Source organism: Suricata suricatta, chromosome 7 (assembly GCF_006229205.1).
Source record: "Suricata suricatta isolate VVHF042 chromosome 7, meerkat_22Aug2017_6uvM2_HiC, whole genome shotgun sequence".
NCBI classification, from domain to species: Eukaryota; Metazoa; Chordata; class Mammalia; order Carnivora; family Herpestidae; genus Suricata; species Suricata suricatta.
In genome coordinates this window covers 131,306,222-131,326,955 of record NC_043706.1, presented here as the reverse complement: position 1 = coordinate 131,326,955, position 20,734 = coordinate 131,306,222, and the positions used below count along the sequence as shown (strand labels likewise).

Genomic DNA, 20,734 nt, shown 5'->3' with positions numbered 1-20,734 from the left:
AGTAATTAGTGAGGTCTCCAGAAATGTGAACTCAGTTTTCAATTACCTTGAGTAGAATAGAATTACCACAGAAACTGTGCTATTAAACATGCAAAGATGATGTACAGGAAGTATATCCACAATCTTCATTTCTTTCTTTCCTCTTTTTTTTTTAAGTATTTGTTTATTTGGGTAATCTCCACACCTAATGTGGGGTTCGAACTCATGATTCTGAGATCAAGTCACATGCTCTTCCAATTGAGCCAGCAGGCACCCCCACATTCTTTATTTCTAACTGATGATATATTATTTATACGTATCTACTCATTTAGATGACCTGTGTTAATGTTGTTCCAAATATAAGTAGCTAATAAAGACTTTTTCTTTTGAATCTGTTTAAATGAATGGGGAACATTTTTTCCTAGGCATACAAACAGATAAATATGGCATCGTTCTAATGACCCACATGGCCTCCCCCTGAGCACAGTTGAATAATACAAACCACGCTATAATTCATAAGCAGAAAGCTTGTTTCTGGCATTATTTTCCCAGGGCCATTAGAGCAATCTCCTAGCGAATCCACAAACGGGTTTGCTACTGGCGTGGGTTTGGGTTTGGGTTAGTGACCATTATTGCCTCTTAGGATCGTATGCTTTTCTCTAATGTTCATGTTCAGTGTCATTTTTTTCTTTTTTTTTTAAATTTTACTGCATAATTCACTCATAGTTTTGTTTTCTAGTCTTGCTTTTTGTGTTCTAAGGCTGGCCCACATCCTTAAAGATGATTTTTCTTCCTTGGTGTGATTATCCCTTCTCCTTGTAGTCCGTCAGATTGTTGCCTCTTGGTGACGTGTCCTTGTGTATGTATCACCAGCTCCCGGTGAAGAGGACGTGATGAGTCTAATTTCATCCTCTGCCAAAAAGCCCACCATATATGTTTGCTGACCAACAAGAAACTGAAACTTCTTTGCTGACATTTCAGGGAGAAAAACTAGAAATTGTATCATTCCAATTTTGTTCCAATTCATTATTCCCTGTAGAACTGAGTGCCAAAATTCTGATCGTTCTCTTCCTTTTTGTATAAATATAATACGATATAAATATATTTGGACTTTTAAGTGAGTAATCTTTATGAATGAAAGGGTTTGCTAAAGTTTTTGTGTTGTTTTTTCATATATCTTTGGTCATTGTGGATAAAATGTATTTTCTACACTTCTGGGTGGCTTTTTATAAGCTTGTGAAAATTCTCTGCAAATAGGAGAAAAAAGGAAGTGAGAGAAAGTGAATGAGGGAAGAGGGAAAAAGGAAATTATAGGATTCTTAAGAATCACATTGTTTCCCAAACAAACGTTACACCTATAGGTGGTTTTACTAAATAGAAGTCTTTAGTGTGATATTTCCACTGCAGTGTTTAAATGTGAACCTTTATTTCAAACGTATCAAAAAGATTAGGGTGACTAGTATTGCCTTTTATTTGCATACTCCATCATCCACTTGTATTGGAAACGGTGAATTCTTCAAAAGTCCATTTTAAATTTATTTTAATGTTTTTATTCATTTTAGAAAGAGAGAGAGAGAGAAAGAGAGAGAGAGAATGAGTGAGCAGGGGAGGGTCAGAGAGAGAGGAAGACACGGGATTCGAAGACAGACTCTGTGCTCAAAGCTCAGAGGCCAACGTGGGGCTCAAACCCATGAACCATAAGATCATGACCTGAGCCAAAGTCAGACGCTTAACCGACTGAGCCACCCAGGCGCCCCTAAAAGTCTATTTTAACACTTAAGATAAATTTTCACCAGTTTCTTTTTCCTTCCCACAGGACAGTATTGTATCTTTTGAACATTAAATTCCTATGCCTGTATGTTATTTCGAAGAATGTGTGTTCTGTTTACAACCGTTTCGGATTCCCTGTTAGACATGCTCATTCTCACTATCTGCTTTCCTCTTTAGAATGATCTGAAGGTGCTCTGTACCTCACTGGCCGACAGCAAGTACATCATCCTGCAGAAACTGGCAAATGTGTTTGAACAGCCTGTAGCAGAGCAAATGGAGGTATGTACACAGAAGAGTGACCGCACAGAGTAAATCTGATTTACTAAGACATTTCAAACATTCTCTGAAAGATTAATGGCTTACTACAGCATTTTCGTTCGTCATACATTTTGTCTTTGAATGCTGGGTGTGAGTGACAGGCCAGGTCCCATGGAATCTGTCCCTCGCTTCCATACAGAACTTAGGAGGTGGGTAGACGTGTCACTGACGGATGCTGACCCGAAGAAGTTTCCTACCTAACACTGAGATTAGACATGAGCCTCAGAGACCTAGAACAGAAAGTCAAACTATCCTGGGGTGATTCAGTGAAGCACTAATGGGCGTTCAGAAGGAGGGCTGATTGCCTCCAGCAGGGTAGGATTGGGGGAAATTTTGTCAAGGAAAATTTGAACCGGACTGAAAAGTTTGGACACACAGAGACTGGGGAAAAAATACCCAAGTAAAAACGACAGTAAGAACAAGGACATAAATGTTAGACCACTCAGAGCACTTCTGGAAAAAAGCAAGTAATCCTAGTTAGCTGACTTTGTGATGGATGAAACCAGTTGAGGGGAAGTAAGTTTGGATGAGTATATTTTTGGCCTAAAGATGCTTCTGCATGTCAGAATATTTGGACTTTCTTCTACACTTTTCTCTAAGCTTCATTGATTGCATATCTCATTAGTCAAAAAGATAAGGACACACCACAAGTATTTGTATATTTACTTATTTACGAGTTAGAAGCAGGTACTGTGTTAGCATACACAAAAATGAAAATTCAAAAGAATATGGTTGAATATAAATGAAAGACATGGCGTTTCACCCTCACAAATCATCTCATACACAGTTTTGGGTACTTGCGCTCACCTTGGAGACCACTGGCCATGGAGAGTCACTGGGGATGTTTGAAGGTGAGAGTGAGGGTCAGTGTCACATCCTGGTTCAGTGGACAGGACAGTGCCCTGTCGGGAAGCAGGATACGCCTCCAGAGGCTTCACCGAGCTGCACTGATGGAAGGAGGGAGAATTCTAACTAGTGTGATGTCATTGAAAACAAGGAGAGAAGTGGTGGGAAGGATGTTACACACAACATCTCCCGTTTCACAAGCTAAATAATTTGAAAACTGTACATTTTAATAGAATTTCTTAACCTAATTTCAGTAGATCTCTAAGGATTCTATAAGTAGACTATAGAGAATCATCTGTGATAGAGATCCCAGGAAATATTTCTCTAGATAGAAACCTAGATCTATCTATCCATCCATGGGAGACATCACCCAAAATAATTTGCAAAACTATATGTGAATGTCTGTTTTTCTCGATCATAATTTCATCTGTTTTTTTTAATCCCTCATTTTCTCCAAATTAAAAAGCATTCTTCTATGTCATATCTTCTACCTGAAAGGAACTTTTAAAAATTTTTACTTTTTTACATTTGGCTTTTAAGATACCTGTTTCAAAAAAGAGTTCAACAGCGATAGTGATGGTTTTCTGTGAATTTCTTTTTTTTTTAATGTTTATTTTATTTTTGAGAGAGAGATAGAGCATGTGAGCGGGGGAGAGGCAGAAAGAGAGGGAGACACAGAATCTGCAGTAGGTTCCAGACTCTGTGCTGATCTATGCAAGGTGTGAACCCAGAACTGTGAGATCATGACTTGAGCTGAAGTTGGATGCTCAACTGACTGAGCAATCCAGGCACCCCTGTTTTCTTTGAACTTATAATGTGAAATATAGGATATGAATGATCACAAGTAACATTTTTACTAATTATTGACCAATATCACTGAAGTGAGTTCCACAGATAAAAATAAATAACTACACCATTTCTTTGAATAAGGGGAAAGCTAAATAAGCAGGGGAAATGTGCTAATTCTATCCCCACCTTTGGTTAAAAAGGTAATAATACCAGGAGGCATGAGCATATATATGCCTCTTTTGAGCCATGTCATTCTGATCAAGAACAGACTTGTCCCCATAAGCCAGGTGCACAGCTGTTTTCCAGGGACCTCCCTTTACCCCTATTCTGAGAATTTCCATCACTACTTCCTCTGTTGGATCTTCTCTTCTCTGAGTCTCAAGTCTGTCTCTATTGTATGGCTTCCTTGTTTTGCTAGTACATATCCTTACTAAGAAAGCATGCATGCTAGATTTATTTTTTTAATATTTTCATATCTAGAAATGTTATACTATGTTCACACTTGATTGATATTTTGGCTCACTATAAAATTCTTTCTTGGAAATCAGTTTTCTATAGAATTTTGAGGCTTTTGCCTCATTGTTTTCTAACTTCTTGTGTTGGCTTGAGGAATCTAAAATTATTCTAATTTCCAAAGATGTCCCAGCATTCTGAAATTTCACAATGACACTCACGGGGAAGGTCTCTTATCCACTGGGCTGGGCATTCAGTAGACTTTTAATTTGGCAGCTCTCCTCTTTCCATTCTGGAAAGTTATCTCATAATTGATTTAATATTTTTTTTATTTCTCCATTATATGTCTCCCTTTCTGGAACTCTTTTTAGGCAAATGTTGGATATTCTGGTCCACTCTTCTAATTTTTTTTAAGAGACATTTTGCTCTATTTTTTGGAAGACTTCCTAGATTTCAACTCTATACTTTTGTACAGAGTGTTATATTTCTGTTCTCATGTATTTAATTTTCCCTAAGTTCATTTAGGTTCTCTGAATGATCCTTTATTTTGTTCTTTTTCTAATAGATGCTCTATCTTTTGTAACCTCTCTGGGTAGATTATGATTTTATTTTTCCTGTATGATCTGTCTCCCTCCAGCCTGCTTTTCTTTGTTTTATTTATTTTAGTCTCCATCTTTTGTGTTAGAGGCTTTTCTGAGATTATGGAAATTCTTTGCTGTCTCTTCACATTTAGGGTGGAGAACTAAACAGCTGATGGAGAACTTTGTGTATAGATGTGGCTTGGTGGTTTTGAGAATGTCTGAACTGTGTGGGCTATTTATTAGAAAATCCAGGCTGCAGTACTCTAGAAGATGCCAGGATTCCCCATTTAGCTTTCTGTGGGCATTCAGTCATGCATCCCTCCCTCTGTTTTCAGTCAAGTACTCAAATCTGCAACCATGTCTGGTTCCCCTCATTCCAGAGATGGCCTGTTCTATCTTCTCTAGAAAATAAACTCCCCATCATTCTCAGGGAAGGAAAGGGGTAGTGTGGAATGAGAAAAGAGCTCTGGGAATTACACTGCTCTTCAAGCAACTTTTTTTTTTTTTTACCAGTCTTCTTTATTTGGCTTCCCACCCTACCCACCTAGAGTGCTGGAGTCTCCTGTTGCTGTAAGTTTGGTTACATAGATCTCCTGTGAATGTAGGATTTGGCGTTCTCAGATTTCTTTTCTTTTTAATTTTTTAATGTTCATTTATTTTTGAGAGAAACAGACAGAGTATGAGTGGGAAAGGGGAGCGGTGGGGAGCACAGAATCCGAAGCAGGCTCCAGGTTCTGGACTGCCAGCACAGAGCCTGATGCAGGGCTTGAACTCACGAACTATGAGATCATGACCTGAGCTGAAGTCCAACACTTAGCCGACTGAGCCACTCAGGCACCCCTCACTTTCTTAGATTTCTTAAGTCAATTATCAAGACTCCTTCTGAATTCCAGCTTTCAAAATTTTGCTGGTATTCCCTTCTTTCCTGTTTCTTTGTCCTTGTAGATTTATGGGTGGGTGGGGGGAGGGACACCAAATAAACAAGCACATAAAATATTTGCTGCGGTTGTGGCAGGGATTCAGGAAAGAGAAAATAAGACACGTGTTTCATCTGCCACCTGGAGTCTGTGTTCTTTTCATCCTTCAGGGCAACTGATGTTGTGTTTCTTGTAAAAAGTCTGCTTAGCGTGCTCCAGGGTCCAGTGCCATCTCCCTCCTCCAACTCTAACAGGGATGCATTGCTGCGAGTTGAGTACCTGATTGGACTCACCCTTGTTTTGTTTTGCTCTGTTTACTCTGGCCTCCTAACCAGACTGTAAGCTCCTTGCAGGCCAGGGTGAGAGCTTGTTCCGCTCCTGCAGCGGGAACAACACCCGGGGAAGACAAGGCGCAGCGCCAGCGGCCACTGTACTGGCTGTTGCTTGCTTGCTTTTCCGGTGAGCAGAGAGTGAGCTTCCCCTGACCATGGGCTGGCATATTTTCCTCTTGCCTCACTCAGTCTCTCTCTAACGATGCTGAAACTGCATTTCAGGAGACCAGAACCTGTTCCTCTGAAGAGGGGGGGGAAGGGGAAGGGGGGAGATGGTCATGGAGAGGGGTACTTGTGGGGAAGAGCACTGGGTGTTATATGGAAACCAACTTGGTAACAAACTATTTAATTTAAAAAAAAAAAGAAAGAAAGAAAATCTCAGGCAAACACCTTCTAACCATGTCCTAAGGCGTGCTTCTCTTTTAGGCGTGCTATTCACAAATTCCCTTATTTGTTTAAGGAAGTTATTGTCTTCCCAACCCTCCCCAGGAAGTCCCTCTTGCCTCCTCCCTGTAAGGTAGCTGACTGCGGTAAGATAAGGGCTTCCTTCTCTTTTCTGTATATTAGATAGTCATGGTTTTTACATTGTATTGAAAGGAGTCTTTGTAGGTGCTGATCTGTGAAGAACAATTCAAGACAATAATCACCTTGTGCAAGGGAAATGGTGGGAACCCTAATGAAATTCCATAAATCTTACTTACACAGGCAATACAACAGGCCGAAGACGGGCTAAAGGAATTGGATGCAGAAATCATTGAGTTAAAAAAACGTGGGGACAAGTTGCAGATTGAGCAGCCTTCTGTGCAGGAGCTGTCCAAACTTCAGGTGCGGTTTTCTCTCAGCAGCGTTCAGCTTCAGTGAGGCATCCTGACTGGGCACCAAGGAAAAATTATTTTGTTTATATTCTTGTTTCCCGCTATAAAATCCATGTCCTTCAGTTCCTAATCTTTATCCCATGGGACACTCAGAAAATTTTCTGAAACTTTTACCATATTTAATGCAATAAAATAAATTGTATTCTCATACTTCTAAGATTCTTTTTCTGACGTTTACTTTATTATTATTCCAATGCCTAAGCAGTGTGGTTTAGTTTAGTTGTGGCATATTATTTTCTACTCTAGAAAACATAAGAATTATCAATCCTACCTAGAAAAGTTAAAGGAGAGTCATTTACCCTGTATTATAATGTACCTCAAAAAAACTGTTTTAAAGGAAAAAATGCTCAAGCTAATACTCTTTAGAAAGTAACTTTTCTGAGGTATTTAAAACTATAGTTAACCGTTCATACATGTCTGAATGGAAGAAAGACAGCGTTTCAATTCTAGAACCAAAAAAAAATTAAACTAGAATGTAGTGGAGATCTAAGTAGATTTCCCTTCCTGGAATAGGAAATAATTTGGGCTTAATTTGCTTTCTTAGATTAGGGTGCTAGGCAAAAATCCAATATGGGGGAAGGGGAGAGAGAACCTGAGATATTAGACCAGCGAACTTTAGCATTTGATGGGCAACATAGTTAAAATCCATTAAGAAAAATTGTGTTCAGGGACACACACGCTAACTTCTCTCTGGTGCCTTGTTACAGAGCTATGAGGGATTAATAGCATAACTCAAACACAGGGTCACAATTCTTCCTTTTTTGAAAATAAAATAGCTCTTATTTTAAAAAGAAGATTTTTATTTTAACTGTCTCATTCCATTATCTCACATTTCATAATGTCATGAGCCCACCGCCCCCACTTTGCACTTAGACGGTTTTCCAACAGTGCTTAAATGTCAGGTAGGAGAGTCAAATGTCATAGTTGTAAATAGGCATTAAAGCTGAGCTTTCCCAGATTGAACCACTTTGGCCTGCAAAACCTTAATATGGTACGTTAATCAGGTCCATATGGTTCAAATAAATTTTGTATTTGGTGTATCATCATCTCCTAAAACGTCTTTCCAGTTTAAATAGTTATTTATTTACTCCACCGCATTTGGCAAAAACATTGCCTTTTTAAGTCTTAAAGTCCTTCTGCTCACATTAACCTCCTCTGTTTCTCCAACTCTTTATTTAGGAAATAGTCCAAAATCTGATTATTATGTAACAGACAAAATATGAAAGATGCTAAAGTCAATTACTCTAACCTATGTAAAGGTGAAGAACATTATAAAAAATTAGAATTACATTTACGTTTCCGTCAGCCACACCAACAACTTTTCAACCTGTCAACCCCACGCCTCACCGTAAACTACTAACATCCTGTGAAGACAGCTGTCAAATCTAGCTCCTTTTGGAGAAAATTTTCAAAGAGGCTCATGAGAAGGACAGGTGATGATTTTCATACAGAGTATCAATCAGATACCTAAAGGAGTATTTTTGGTTGGGTAGTGGGCTTGGTAGGAAGTATGCTTGTCAGAGAAGGGCACACTTGACCTGGGAGTGAGTGTCACGGTCTCTGTTTCATAGGACATGTATGACGAACTGATGATGACCATCGGCTCCTGGCAGAGTAGTCTGAACCAGAATCTTGCACTCAAGAGTCAATACGAAAGGGCCTTGCAAGATTTGGCTGACCTGCTGGAGACTGGACAGGAGAAGATGGCAGGTGACCAGAAAATCATCGTGTCTTCCAAGGAGGAAATTCAACAACTACTTGACAAACATAAGGTAAAAAAAGATGGTAACAGGGGGGCCGTTGGAGGGAGGTATATAGTTACAAAATATAGTAAAACATTATTATCAATCTTCTATGAGTTCCTCCTTACATAAATTACTTTCTTAAAAAAATTAACGTTTATTTTTAAGACAGAGAGAGAGAGAGACAGAGTGTGAGCAGGGGAGGGATGGAGAGAGAGGGAGACACACAATCCAAAGCAGACTCCAGGCTCTGAGCTGTCAGCACAGAGCGCAACATGGGGCTCGAACCCATGAACTGTGAGATCATGACCTGAGCTTAAGTCAGATGCTTAATGACTGAGTCACCCAGGCACCTCATAAATTACTCTTTAAAACTGTTCAACAAATATCTATTCAAACCCATGGACATTCAATAGCCTAGAAAAATTGTAGAGGATATGTTTGTATCATTTTGTGAGTTAAAAAGAATACCTACATTCCTAGTAATTTTAATGATCACTTTCTCACTAGTATAAGCCAGGCTTTCTCCTGTCCTAAATTACAACCAGTGGGAAACTTGGGAACTTTCTTCAATGTGCCCAGCTTCCTTCTTAATTCTGCTTTTGTCCTCTGTGTCTTTTATGACCATTTAGTCTTCTAGCCCTAGGTGTTTTCTCTGCCTTTTGTTGCCTGGACAGAGGTTCCTCGCTGAGCTCTGGGAATGCAGAGCTGCCTGCTCGGCTGTCAGATCAGGTTTCTGTCTCTTATGTGTATCACTCAGTTCGTCTGGCCCTTAAGCACATGCTCCTCTCATGGCTGCAGGCCTCCAGGGCTCATCCCTGGGGACAATGAGTCCTTTTACTACTCGATCAAACTTGGGAGGTGTGAGATTGCCACGCGCCACATCCAAGCTCTCCTTAGACACTACTCCTCAGTAGAGGAATGCCTGCTTAATGTGCACACACCTGTTTAATGTGCACTCACGAATCACTCTGCATTATTAAAATGATTACAGAAAGAGGAGTTTGCCAGTCTAGAAACCTAAACTCTCAGATTGTAGGCATGTCAAATACATGAAAACTTTGAAAATCCCATTGGATTATAGATAGTTAACATGAAACTCTGTGGTGGCTTCTAAAGGTGAATTTCTTTTGGGGGGGATTGCACTTCTTACTATTTTTCCCAGAGATTTTTGTCCAAAACTTTGTGATTTATTAAAGCCTTATCATTTGGCTTTGGAAACATTGCTTTAAAGTCCACAGCTGGTTTTCCTCAAATCTTTGACAACGGCAATAAAGTATCATGCTGAGTTGTTCCAGAGAGGAAGCTAGGATCAATGAGCATAAATAACAGAGATGTAGGCTCAATAGGTAAAGAACTCTGGAAGGAATAAGGTGCCATTCAACAGACAAGGCTCCTGGCCATAGGAAGACCATCCAAGCCCTTTAGCAGGAGATTGGGTTGTAAAAGGAGTATCAGTTTTTGGTGCATGTTGGGCTAAATGACCTCCAAGTTCTTTTCCAACTTAAATAGTCTATGATGTAATAATTGTCAGTTAAAAATGAAGATTCTGGCTTCTGTTGACCAGACATTTTCTGAGGGAGAGCTCTGCAGTGCACATGGTTTCTATAGACTGGGTGGTTCAGGGTCCTCATCTACAAAATGAAAACTAAAACTACCTTCCTCCCAGAATTGTTGTAAGGATTAACTGAGTTGGTCAGTAGGTGTTGGTAGTGTTTTGGCATATACTGTACACTAAATATTGTTGTCAACTCCCAGCCCTTCAGTCCTACCCACAGTGGAGGGAACAGGAAATGGGATAAGCCCTGTCTCCCACCTCTGGGGCCTGTTACACATAAAAAGTCATATTTAAAAATAGGACTGTGCAAGGCCTACCATTCTGTCATGTGTGAGTATAATAAAAGGGAAATTTAAAACTGTGTAACAGCAACCAGCATGTGTCAAGCTGTGCTTGGCAGTCAGTATTGGAGCACATCAAACGCTCTGGGAATTCGGAAGAGTAGAGTTCAAGCCCAGGCAGAAAGGAAGGAAAGTCATGAATGTGTCAAGTGAGGACATCTTGGGAAGTATGGCGGAGAGACGGAGGCCAAAGATGGGAGACTGCTTGCTAATGTGTCTGAGGGACAAGGGAGGCCAATTTGTGTGGTGGAGTTAATGAGAGTCTTCCAGATTGTATGCAGGGATGAGGCATTTGGAAGGCAGATCTGAAGGGCTCTGCTTGCAGGGACTGGGTATCTACAGCACAGCACGTGTTGGTGCACTTGAGGGGAGGGACGAGAGGCCAACTAGGAGACTGGAGACTCCGTCTCTGCAGGAAGCCATGAGTGTGCCCATGAGGCAGAGGTGAGCAGAGCTGGAAAGATAATGCTCATATATTGCCTGAGTCCCATCAGCTTTTATATCTGAAGCAGCTTTTATTGTCAGGTAGTGTACGAATGAGTCGCTGACCCCTTTCTACCTGAAAAATTGCAGGAATACTTTCAAGGCCTGGAATCGCATATGATCCTGACGGAAACCCTCTTCAGAAAGATCATCAGCTTTGCAGTCCTACAAGAAACTCAGTTCCACACAGAACTGACGGCACAGGCTTCAGCAGTACTAAAACGGGCTCACAAGAGGGGTGTGGAGTTGGAGTACATTCTGGAGGTGAGACTCAATGCAACACCTTCCCTACAGCAGACCCAGCTGCAAAGTAGGCTGTATTGATTCCTGCAGTCCACCTCAGAACTGGAACTCCCAATTCTCGGGCCCCAATCTGGAACTCCCTCAGACTCAGCATCGTGTTCTGCTTGGTTCCCCTTGTATTTCCTCTTTATGTTTGGAGAAGTCTGTGCCTTGCTGTGAGTCAGCTGGGTTCACCAAAAACTTGACTTTGGACAGGGCATGACCATATTTGGGGTTTTGACAGCGAGACTAAAAAAGCTGCCGATCTATGTTACCCATTGTTGAAAAAGGCTTCAAATGATTTTTAAAAAGATTTTCCAGGTTCAAATAAAATAAAAGTGTGAATTTAGATGTGAGTACGTTTGGGATTTCTCCTTAGTAGAATGTCTATAATGTATATTTATATTTCTTAAATATTTATGGTAGCTTTTTTGTTTGTTTGTGAACATAATATATTTACTTTGCTTTACTACATGAAGTAAACACTCCCTGCCCTTTTGGTGAAACTATACATTCATCGTTATTATGGTAAAGAATGGAGCCGTGCATATCAGATGCCTCCTGTGTTCCAAATGCACTGTGTATATTATTTCACTGAATCCTCACGATGGACAAGATAGTTGGTATTATCCCATTTTTTTTAATGTTATAAAATGAGGTTTCAGAGAAGGTTAGCAACTTGCCCACGCTCCTACTGCTGGTTGGTCGCAGATGTCCCGAGCCTGTTTGCAGTGTTTTTCAGAGTCATCATCTGACTACTTCCTTCAAAGCCATCTTTTGCTCCCAAAGCAAACCCGCAGCATAAACATCTCCAACATAACTGTGTATTTTTTATTTTTTAATTTATTTTGAGAGAGAGAGAGAGAGAGAACAGGGGAGGGGCAAAGAGAGAAAGAAAGAGAGAATCCAAAGCATTAGCACAGAGCCCAATGTTGGGTTTGAACTCAAACTCATGAACCATGAGACCATGACCTAAACCAAAATCAAGAGAGGGGCGCTTCACCGATGTGAGCCACTCAGGCACCCTTCCAACATAACTTTGAAGAGAATCTGTCGAATGGATGTTTTGCACAAAAAGATGATCCTGGTTCTTTAATGAGGATTTTTAAAAAATTTTTATTTATTTTTGAGAGAGAGAGAGAGAGAGAGAGAGAGAGAGAGAGAATGAGTGGGGAAGGGGCAGAGAGAGAGGGAGACACAGAATCCAAAGCAGGCTGCAGGCTCTGAGCTGCCATCACAGAGCCCAATGTAGGGCTTGAACTCTGGAGCTGTGAGATCATGACCTGAGCCGAAGGTCAGACACTCAACTGACTGAGCCACCCAGGTGCCCCATAATGAGGATTTTTTAGCTCACAGGCTGATACTGTATTTCTAGACATGGTCTCATCTGGATGAAGACCACCAGGAGCTCAGCAAACAGCTGGAGGCGGTGGAAAGTAGCATCCCAAGTGTGGGATTGGTGGAGGAGAGTGAGGAGAGACTCATCGACCGGATAACCCTCTACCAGGTCAGCGTCCAGTGACATCTCGGTGTGAAAAGTTGCCATGTTTCCTTTTGAAACTTCCCTATGATTTTAACTGAATCTAAATAAACTTGCAATCAAATATTTTATTAAGTACTTTTACTTTGATTTCAAGCTATTAACATTGTTGAAAGCAGGTAGATTTTAAGTATTTGTTTTATAATAGGAACATAAGATCTTTTTTCTAAAAAATGTTTTAATGTTTATTTACTTTTGAGAGAGAGAGACAGAGCCTGAGAAGGGGAGGGGTAGAGAGAGAGTGAGACACAGAATGCGAAGCAGGCTCCAGGCTCTGAGCTGTCAGCACAGAGCCTGACGCGGGGCTCGAACCCACAAACCACAAGATCATGACCTGAGCTGAAGTCTGACCCTTAACCAACTGAGCCACCCAGGGCCCCCATTTTTCCTTTTTTTAATGTGTGATCGCTTTTTGAAAATTCAACAGAGCATTTTCTGTGGTGCATGTTGGTGTCACACTATTCTTAATTATAGCTTGATAGTTGTAAATGTACCTAAAGCTACTATAAAGAAAAAAAAAAGAAAAAATAAGAATAACATCTATACTTAAATATAGATGAGCCAACTCAAAATTTCTAATCTTGGGCACAAACCGTTGAATTCTGACGAATAGGGATTGGGAACAATATGGGGACCAGAGAAACTATAATTCTTGAAGAGAAAAAAGATTCATCATCCAAACTTTTAACCCAGTATCTTCAATCAATTTTAGCATTTGAAATCCAGCCTTAATGAATACCAGCCCAAATTATATCAAGTATTGGATGATGGGAAGCGACTGCTCATGTCCATCAGCTGCTCAGATCTAGAAAGCCGGCTAAATCAGCTTGGAGAACACTGGTTAAATAATACCAACAAAGTGTCTAAGGAACTTCACAGATTGGAGACAGTGTTGAAACACTGGACCAGGTAATATAGGGACTGTGATGCATCATTTTAGGTTAGTGCTACGGACTTTTTCTAACACTCCTGGGTGTGGGGCTTGAGAAGAGAAGGTCCCCCTAGGCACTTAGCTCGTAATTTGGAAAAGAAAGGCAAAAACAAAGCCCCCAGTTAGATTCTTGGACAATTGTACAAATGTGCAATTCGAAGTGGGCAGGGGAACAGGTGCTTAATGCTGCTTGCCTTTGACCTCTGATCCTCCCTTGCCTATTGACTGTACGTGGCTGCTCACCGGAAAACCTTAGAAGGAGGCAGAAAAGGAAAGTATGTTTGAGAAAGTAAAGTTTCTCAAGGGCAGTAAGAATCATTCAAGAGAAGTGGAAGTTTATTTTACATCCAGAAATACTTTATTTCCATGCCACCTTTATTTCTAAGACGTTTTAATAATAGTCATCTACCATTTTCTAAATAGTCTCAATGTGAATGAGTAGGAGGAAGATACACATTTTTTTTTTTTTACATTCAGCTTAGAAATGGGAAAGCTGAAACTGGCTTAATGTGGACATTTGAAGGGAATTTGAGAGTGTCCAATGCAGGACATTATTCTCCCAAACCTACTGTATCTCTTGTGCTAAAATTGGCCTTGCTAAATAACATGGGTTAGCAGAAAGGAGGTATTGGATTTTACTGAATTGATGCATTCATGGAATTACAGATATCAAAGTGAATCTGCAGAACTTACTCACTGGTTACAGTCTGCAAAAGACAGGCTAGAATTTTGGACTCAACAATCTGTAACCGTCCCACAGGAACTAGAAATGGTCCGTGATCATCTAAATGCTTTCCTGGTAAGCCTAAGAATCTAAAGCATTTGATTCCATTTTATATACTTAATAAGCCACGCTGAAGAGAATTTGTCAATGTTAACTATGTGTGGTCAATAATTATGCAAAATAATAGGGTTCAACATTGCCTCGTTAAAGTAATTTTCAAGGAGTGGCTTCACTGTTCGCTTTCATCCAAGGCAACGGTATGCTTTTTTCACCCCCTTCTGGAGTGCTTAACATCACTCCCCTTCAAGATATTTAGAAAAAAATGTTTATGTAGCAACTGGTTCTCTTTTCTTAAATTAAAGGTCTGACTATTTAATCCTGATCTGAACATTGCTGCTGCTTTTAGGAGTTTTCCAAGGAAGTAGATGCGAAATCTTCCCTGAAATCATCTGTTCTGAGCACTGGAAATCAGCTCCTTCGATTAAAGAAGGTGGACACAGCTTCCCTACGCTCAGAGCTGTCACACATTGATAGCCGATGGACTGATCTGCTGACAAATATTCCCACTGTACAGGAAAAGCTCCACCAGGTATAGGAATAATCTTAGGTTTAATGCATAATGATTGATTTAAGCAGTAGTAAATGGAAAGAGTGCTAATCTGCTTTTGCTTACAGATTTAGATCAGCTCTGTCACGGACAGCTTGCCTTTTCTGTCTTTCATTGTTCTGTGTACAAAAAGTGAACTTTTCTACAAGCCATACCTACAAATGTCATATCTTCCAAAGATGACTTCTTTAGTGTGTGTGTGTGTGTGTGTGTGTGTGTGTGTGTGTGTGTGCGCGCGTGTGCGCACTGTAGAAACTTCATCTGGCCTTGTTTAAATGGTTTCTTTGTAAAATGTGGTTCACCACACTTCCCTTGTAAAGTGAGTAGTTATAGAATTCAATCACTGTATTTAAAAGACCTGTAATCTCACTTATAATAGAGCAACTGGAATTCAATAAATTTAAGTACTTCCCTTCTCTGGAAATATACCTCCCTTCCCTGGATCCCACACAGTATATATTTACCTCTCTTTGATATTCATCACTCTACAAAGTCTGATAGCTGTGTTTAAGGTTTGAGTCTTATCCCTCCTACTCAGCAACTGTATATTTCTAGAAGGGGCTGGAAACCTCTCACATTCATCTATCTTTCTGTACCACATAGAAGTCCATAAATAAGTTTAAATGATTGCCCTGTTCCTCCAAATCATTACAGTAAGTATCTGTAAAAATGTATCTTAGATTAAGTAAGATTCAGAAATCTAAGTATACTTTAGTTAAAGAGTAAGGAAATTGGCCATGCTCTTAGGAATAAATATCAGAGTGCCAAAAAATCTAGAAAATGATACTTTGTAATGTGGTATTTTTCTTTCTTCCTTTAACATTCCTCAGTCATAATACACAGAAATTTTTACAAGATAATTAATAAAATACATCTGTTGAATGTTTTGTAGTGAAGTTTTTTTTAACTCATAAAACTAGCTATAAAATAAGAATAATATTTTCTTCTTGCTGGTATTTTGATTAATTAGTTCATGTTTATTCAATGTTTATTGTATTGGATGTCAAGTGAACATAGGATGACTATTATTGTTCTGTGTTTGCCTGATGTTTAATTTCAAGCTTCTAATAAGGTTAAGATCCAAAACTGGCATTAAGAAGTGTTATCTCTTTTGGCACGTTAATAAATAGTAACGTAAGGTTTTTTGGGTTGGCAGAAATTTGGTTTGAATTTTAACCCTTGTGCTTGCTCTGTCTCTTACCTGGGCAGCTCCAAATGGATAAGCTGCCATCTCGCCATGCTATTTCTGAACTTATGACTTGGATTTCCCTCATGGAAAATGTTATTCAAAAGGATGAAGAAAATATAAAAAATTCAATAGGTTATAAGGCAATTCATGAATACCTTCAGAAATATAAGGTAATGGAATAGGTTTTTTTTCTTTTACTTTTCAATATGTTAGGATTATTTCATTCAACAGAACTCAAAAACTCAAATTATGGACATCAGCTCTTGGAGTGGATGTTTCATACGTAGTGACCAGATATTGGTACAAGGGTAAAAAAATGGCCTCCCTACTTGTAGACATAGAAAAGTTGTCCAGTGTTAGGAATAATTTTAAAAAGTTTTTTTTTCAATATTCATTTATTGTGAGAGAGAGAGCACACAAGTGAGCAGGGGGAGGGCAGAGAGAGGTGGAGACAGAGGATCCCAAGCAGGCTCCCCTCTGTCAGAGCATAGCCCGGTGCGGGGCTCGAACCCACGAACTGCAAGATCATGACCTGAGCAGAAATCAAGAGACAAACGCTTAATTGACTCAGCCACCCAGGTGCCTCAGGAATAATTTTGAATAAGATTTTGTGTCATTTAAAAAATCATAAAAATATATGCTATAATTTATAAGTATGTTATAGTGAGGTTAGACAATTTATCCAGTTCTACGGCCTCTACCTAAAATGTATATGTATATTTATATTCACTGTACCAATTAACTCAAAATTTTATAAATTTTTCTATGTTCAAGTCAGTAGATTTATACTTTAAAAATTTATAAATTCAGTATGTTTGTATATTTCTTATATATATTCAACTTCTGATAATAATGAGTTATATAAATATATACAGATTGTGCCATTTGGACTAAATCATGGAAATGATAAGATAAGGTTATTTAAGGCTTTCCAATTCTTGATAAAATATAAGCTATTTATGTCCATAACTTTGTTTTCTTGTTTCCTCCCTTAACTTTTCAGGGTTTTAAGATAGATATTAACTGTAAACAACTGACAGTTGACTTTGTGAATCAGTCCGTGCTACAAATCAGCAGTCAGGATGTCGAAACTAAACGCAGTGATAAGACCGATTTTGCGGAGCAACTCGGAGCCATGAATAAAAGTTGGCAAATCCTGCAGGGTCTAGTGACTGAGAAGGTAAATAAGCCACGTGGCCTCTGCTGTCTGTATTTACACAAACATGCCAAGACCAGGCACATGCTGTAAAGAAAACTCATTTCACAAGCAGTGTAGCTTCACCCAGACACAAAGGTTTCTTGTGAAGGGGACGCCACGGAATCCCATTGCTTTAACTAGTCGTTACTCTTGTTCATTATTTTCTCTTCTTGTCTTCTACTCTTCACTCACCGTACATTGTTTTACTTTTTCAGTGATGCCCCTTAACTTCTTCTGCTTTTCCTCCAAGTTGACTTTACTCACTTACCAATACTAGTCACCACTTTACCCATTGTAAGATTTGTGTTCTAATCCTCTATACAATAAGCAGTATTTTAAAAACTCCTCATGTAGAGGGAATGGTGGCCTGAGTAACTGGAGGAAAGGGTGGCTTGAATGCCATTGATTTGATTTTAAAATAAAATTGCAAACTTCATTTCATTGTGGGTGTTCAGATCCAGCTCTTGGAAGGCTTATTGGAATCTTGGTCAGAATATGAAAATAATGTGCAAAGTCTGAAAACTTGGTGTGAAACCCAGGAAAACAGACTAAAGCAGCAACATCGAATTGGAGACCAGGCTTCAGTTCAGAGCGCAATGAAAGACTGTCAGGTACGTTGTCCAGGTGGCTGACGTTTTGTGGCATAGTTTCGTGGCAGGTGCCGAAGGAACTTTCTGGACCTTTATCGTATTGGATGTCAATTGGAGCTGAGAGTCAAATACTGAAAAAAGTTGTATTTGGTAATGAATTTCTCTGATTAAGTGAGTTTATGAGGTTTTTCTTTTAACTATTATTTTTTTCACCTACTTAAAATAAATGGAAATTATGAGAATCTTGAGACGCACTCTTTTTTTTTAATGTTTATTTTTTTGAGGGACAGAGAGAGATAGAACATGAGTGGGGGAGGAGCAGAGAGAGAAGGAGACACAGAATCCGAAGCAGGCTCCAGGCTCTGAACTGACAGCACAGAGCCTGATGAGGGGCTCGAACTCACAACTGTGAGATCATGACCTGAGCCGAAGTTGGCTGCTCAACCAACTGAGCCACCTGGGTGCCCCGAGACATACTCTTAAGTAGACACGATGCTACTCACCTCCATACACTGATCATCAGATTTAATCATTATTAAGATCTTGACATGTTTTCCTGAATTATTTCTGTTCTTAAATATTTTAGAATAAATCCCAGACATCATGTCATTTTATTCCTGCGCGCTACAGTATACATCTCTAAGAAAGTGATGTTTTCTTATATAACCATAGTCTCCTTATCACCACAAAAATTTCAACAATAATCCCTTAATGGTGTTCAATGCTCAGCTCATAACACTGCCTCTACAATTTTCTTTAAAATATCTTTTCCTCCCCCAGTTAATTTGTTCACAGAGGGACACAATGATGTCCACATGCTACTGTAGTTAACTTGCTGGAGAACCTGTAGGCTGGTCCCACGTTCAGCATTAGCCTGTGGACTTTCTTAAAGGTGTCATTTAACTTGCTCCTCTCTCCTCTGTACTTCGCGTAAATGGAAATTAGCGCTAGAGGCTTGATTGAGTTCTGTTTCAACTCTAAGGAGCAGAGTGTTTTGCAGATGACCATGTTACTTTCTCCCATGTCCCATGGGGAGCTTTCACCGGCATCTGCTCATTCTTCTGTCAATGGAAAGAGTCTCTGCATCAGGTGGAGTGAGCGTGCTCTAAATGTTTTCCAGCGACTTAGGAACACTGACTGTTGGCTCAGGTATTCTTGTTTATGCAAAAGAAATGTGAGTTATTACAGGTAATGCTATAATTTTTTAAATAATTCAATAATTTTTAATATGTGGAGCACTTGTGATGGTTCTCTGTAGTGTTTCTGAAGAAGAGTCGAAGACTCAACTGTGAAATAATCCTACAGACACACACCTTTTCCCCAAATCTTGTTTTTCTATTGTAGACTCCAAAAAGAAAGGCCTTTCATAGCAATCTTCCTTCCAACTAGCAGTTTTTTTGGGGGGCACATGGAACAAAAGATATATTTAAACTCTCAGCCAAAGCTTTTCCATTTAGAAATGGAGATGCCCTTGTGCTGGGCTGATGAGCTCATGGATTGTAATTTCCGGAGTGCATAAATAGGGCAAAACCAACATATAGAGAAATACCCTGAAATTAAAAATATGCTTCTCATCAGAAGGTGGATGGATAAAGGACTGAAGACCAAAATTATTCACCAGCTAGTCTGAGCATTTCCAGGTTCCCAGGGGCCAGTAGTATTTCTAATTTGAGCAATCAATTTTGTATATCAAAATGCACCAGAAAATCCAGAATGTCACAGTTTTATTTTGAGGGATGAGAAGTCTGACCTCTTAGGCTCCTAAATGTTTCCATTTAAATGAAAAGATAATTAACAAGATTAATACTTCTTTGTTCTGTCATTGTGATAAACTTTACTATTAGAAGGAAATGCATTAACTTTTCCTTTTTTAAAAAAATGTTTTTAATATTTATTTATTTTTGAAAGAGGAACAGAGACTGAGGAGGGGAGAGGCAGGGAGAGAGGGAGACACAGAATCCAAAGCAGGCTCCAGGCTCTGAGCTGTCAGCACTTAGCCTGACACGAGGCTCGAACCATGAGATCATGACCTGAGTGGAAGTTGAACACTTTAGTAACTGAGCCCCAGGCGCCCCTAACTTTTCTTTTTTTCTTTCTTTCCTTTTTCTTTTTATTATTATTATTATTTTTAATATTTATTTATATTTGAGAGAGAGAGAGCATAAGTGGGAAGGGACAGATAGAGAAGGAGACACAGAATCCGAAGCTGGCTCCAGGCTCTGAGATGGCAGCACAGAGCCCAAGGGCAGAACCCACCAACCTTGAGATCATGACCTGAGCCAAAGTCAGATGCTTAGCCGACTGAGCCACCCAGGAACCCCTTAAAATATATTTTTGAATGTTTATTTATTTTTGAGAGAGAGAGGGAGAGAGAGAACACAAGCAGGGGAAGTATAGAGAACTACTTTTTTTCTTAATCTCATTAATGTACTTTTTTTGTGACATTTTCTATTTTGCTTTTTTTTCATGCCTGTACCTTTTATTTAACAGAGACGTTACTATCAGAAGATGCAGCAAAGGTTTGGCCAAGTTTTACTCCTTTTTGGATCCAAATTTTAGTCTCCCCGAAGGTCACACCAGGCAGTGTCAGGAGGGAAAACTTGAAATGTGATGTAAAGAACTTCACACCAATGCCAATTAGTGATTTCAAATTTAGTCATTTGTTTGAAACAAAGAACAGAATGAAAGT

At 39.4% G+C, this 20,734-nt stretch overlaps 1 protein-coding gene across 2 annotated transcripts in view; it reads left to right on the top strand.

Annotated features, from left to right (window-relative positions):
* Window positions 1–20,734, top strand: part of SYNE1 (spectrin repeat containing nuclear envelope protein 1) — a 455,818-nt gene that overhangs the window by 339,244 nt on the left and 95,840 nt on the right. For both annotated transcript variants that reach the window (XM_029943998.1, XM_029943995.1), the window contains 11 exons: window positions 1,927–2,028; window positions 6,691–6,810; window positions 8,432–8,632; window positions 11,075–11,248; window positions 12,642–12,773; window positions 13,519–13,715; window positions 14,404–14,536; window positions 14,868–15,050; window positions 16,278–16,427; window positions 17,261–17,437; window positions 17,911–18,066. In XM_029943998.1, coding sequence (XP_029799858.1) covers window positions 1,927–2,028; window positions 6,691–6,810; window positions 8,432–8,632; window positions 11,075–11,248; window positions 12,642–12,773; window positions 13,519–13,715; window positions 14,404–14,536; window positions 14,868–15,050; window positions 16,278–16,427; window positions 17,261–17,437; window positions 17,911–18,066 — 1,725 coding nt within the window. The remainder of the gene's footprint in view (window positions 1–1,926; window positions 2,029–6,690; window positions 6,811–8,431; window positions 8,633–11,074; window positions 11,249–12,641; window positions 12,774–13,518; window positions 13,716–14,403; window positions 14,537–14,867; window positions 15,051–16,277; window positions 16,428–17,260; window positions 17,438–17,910; window positions 18,067–20,734) is intronic.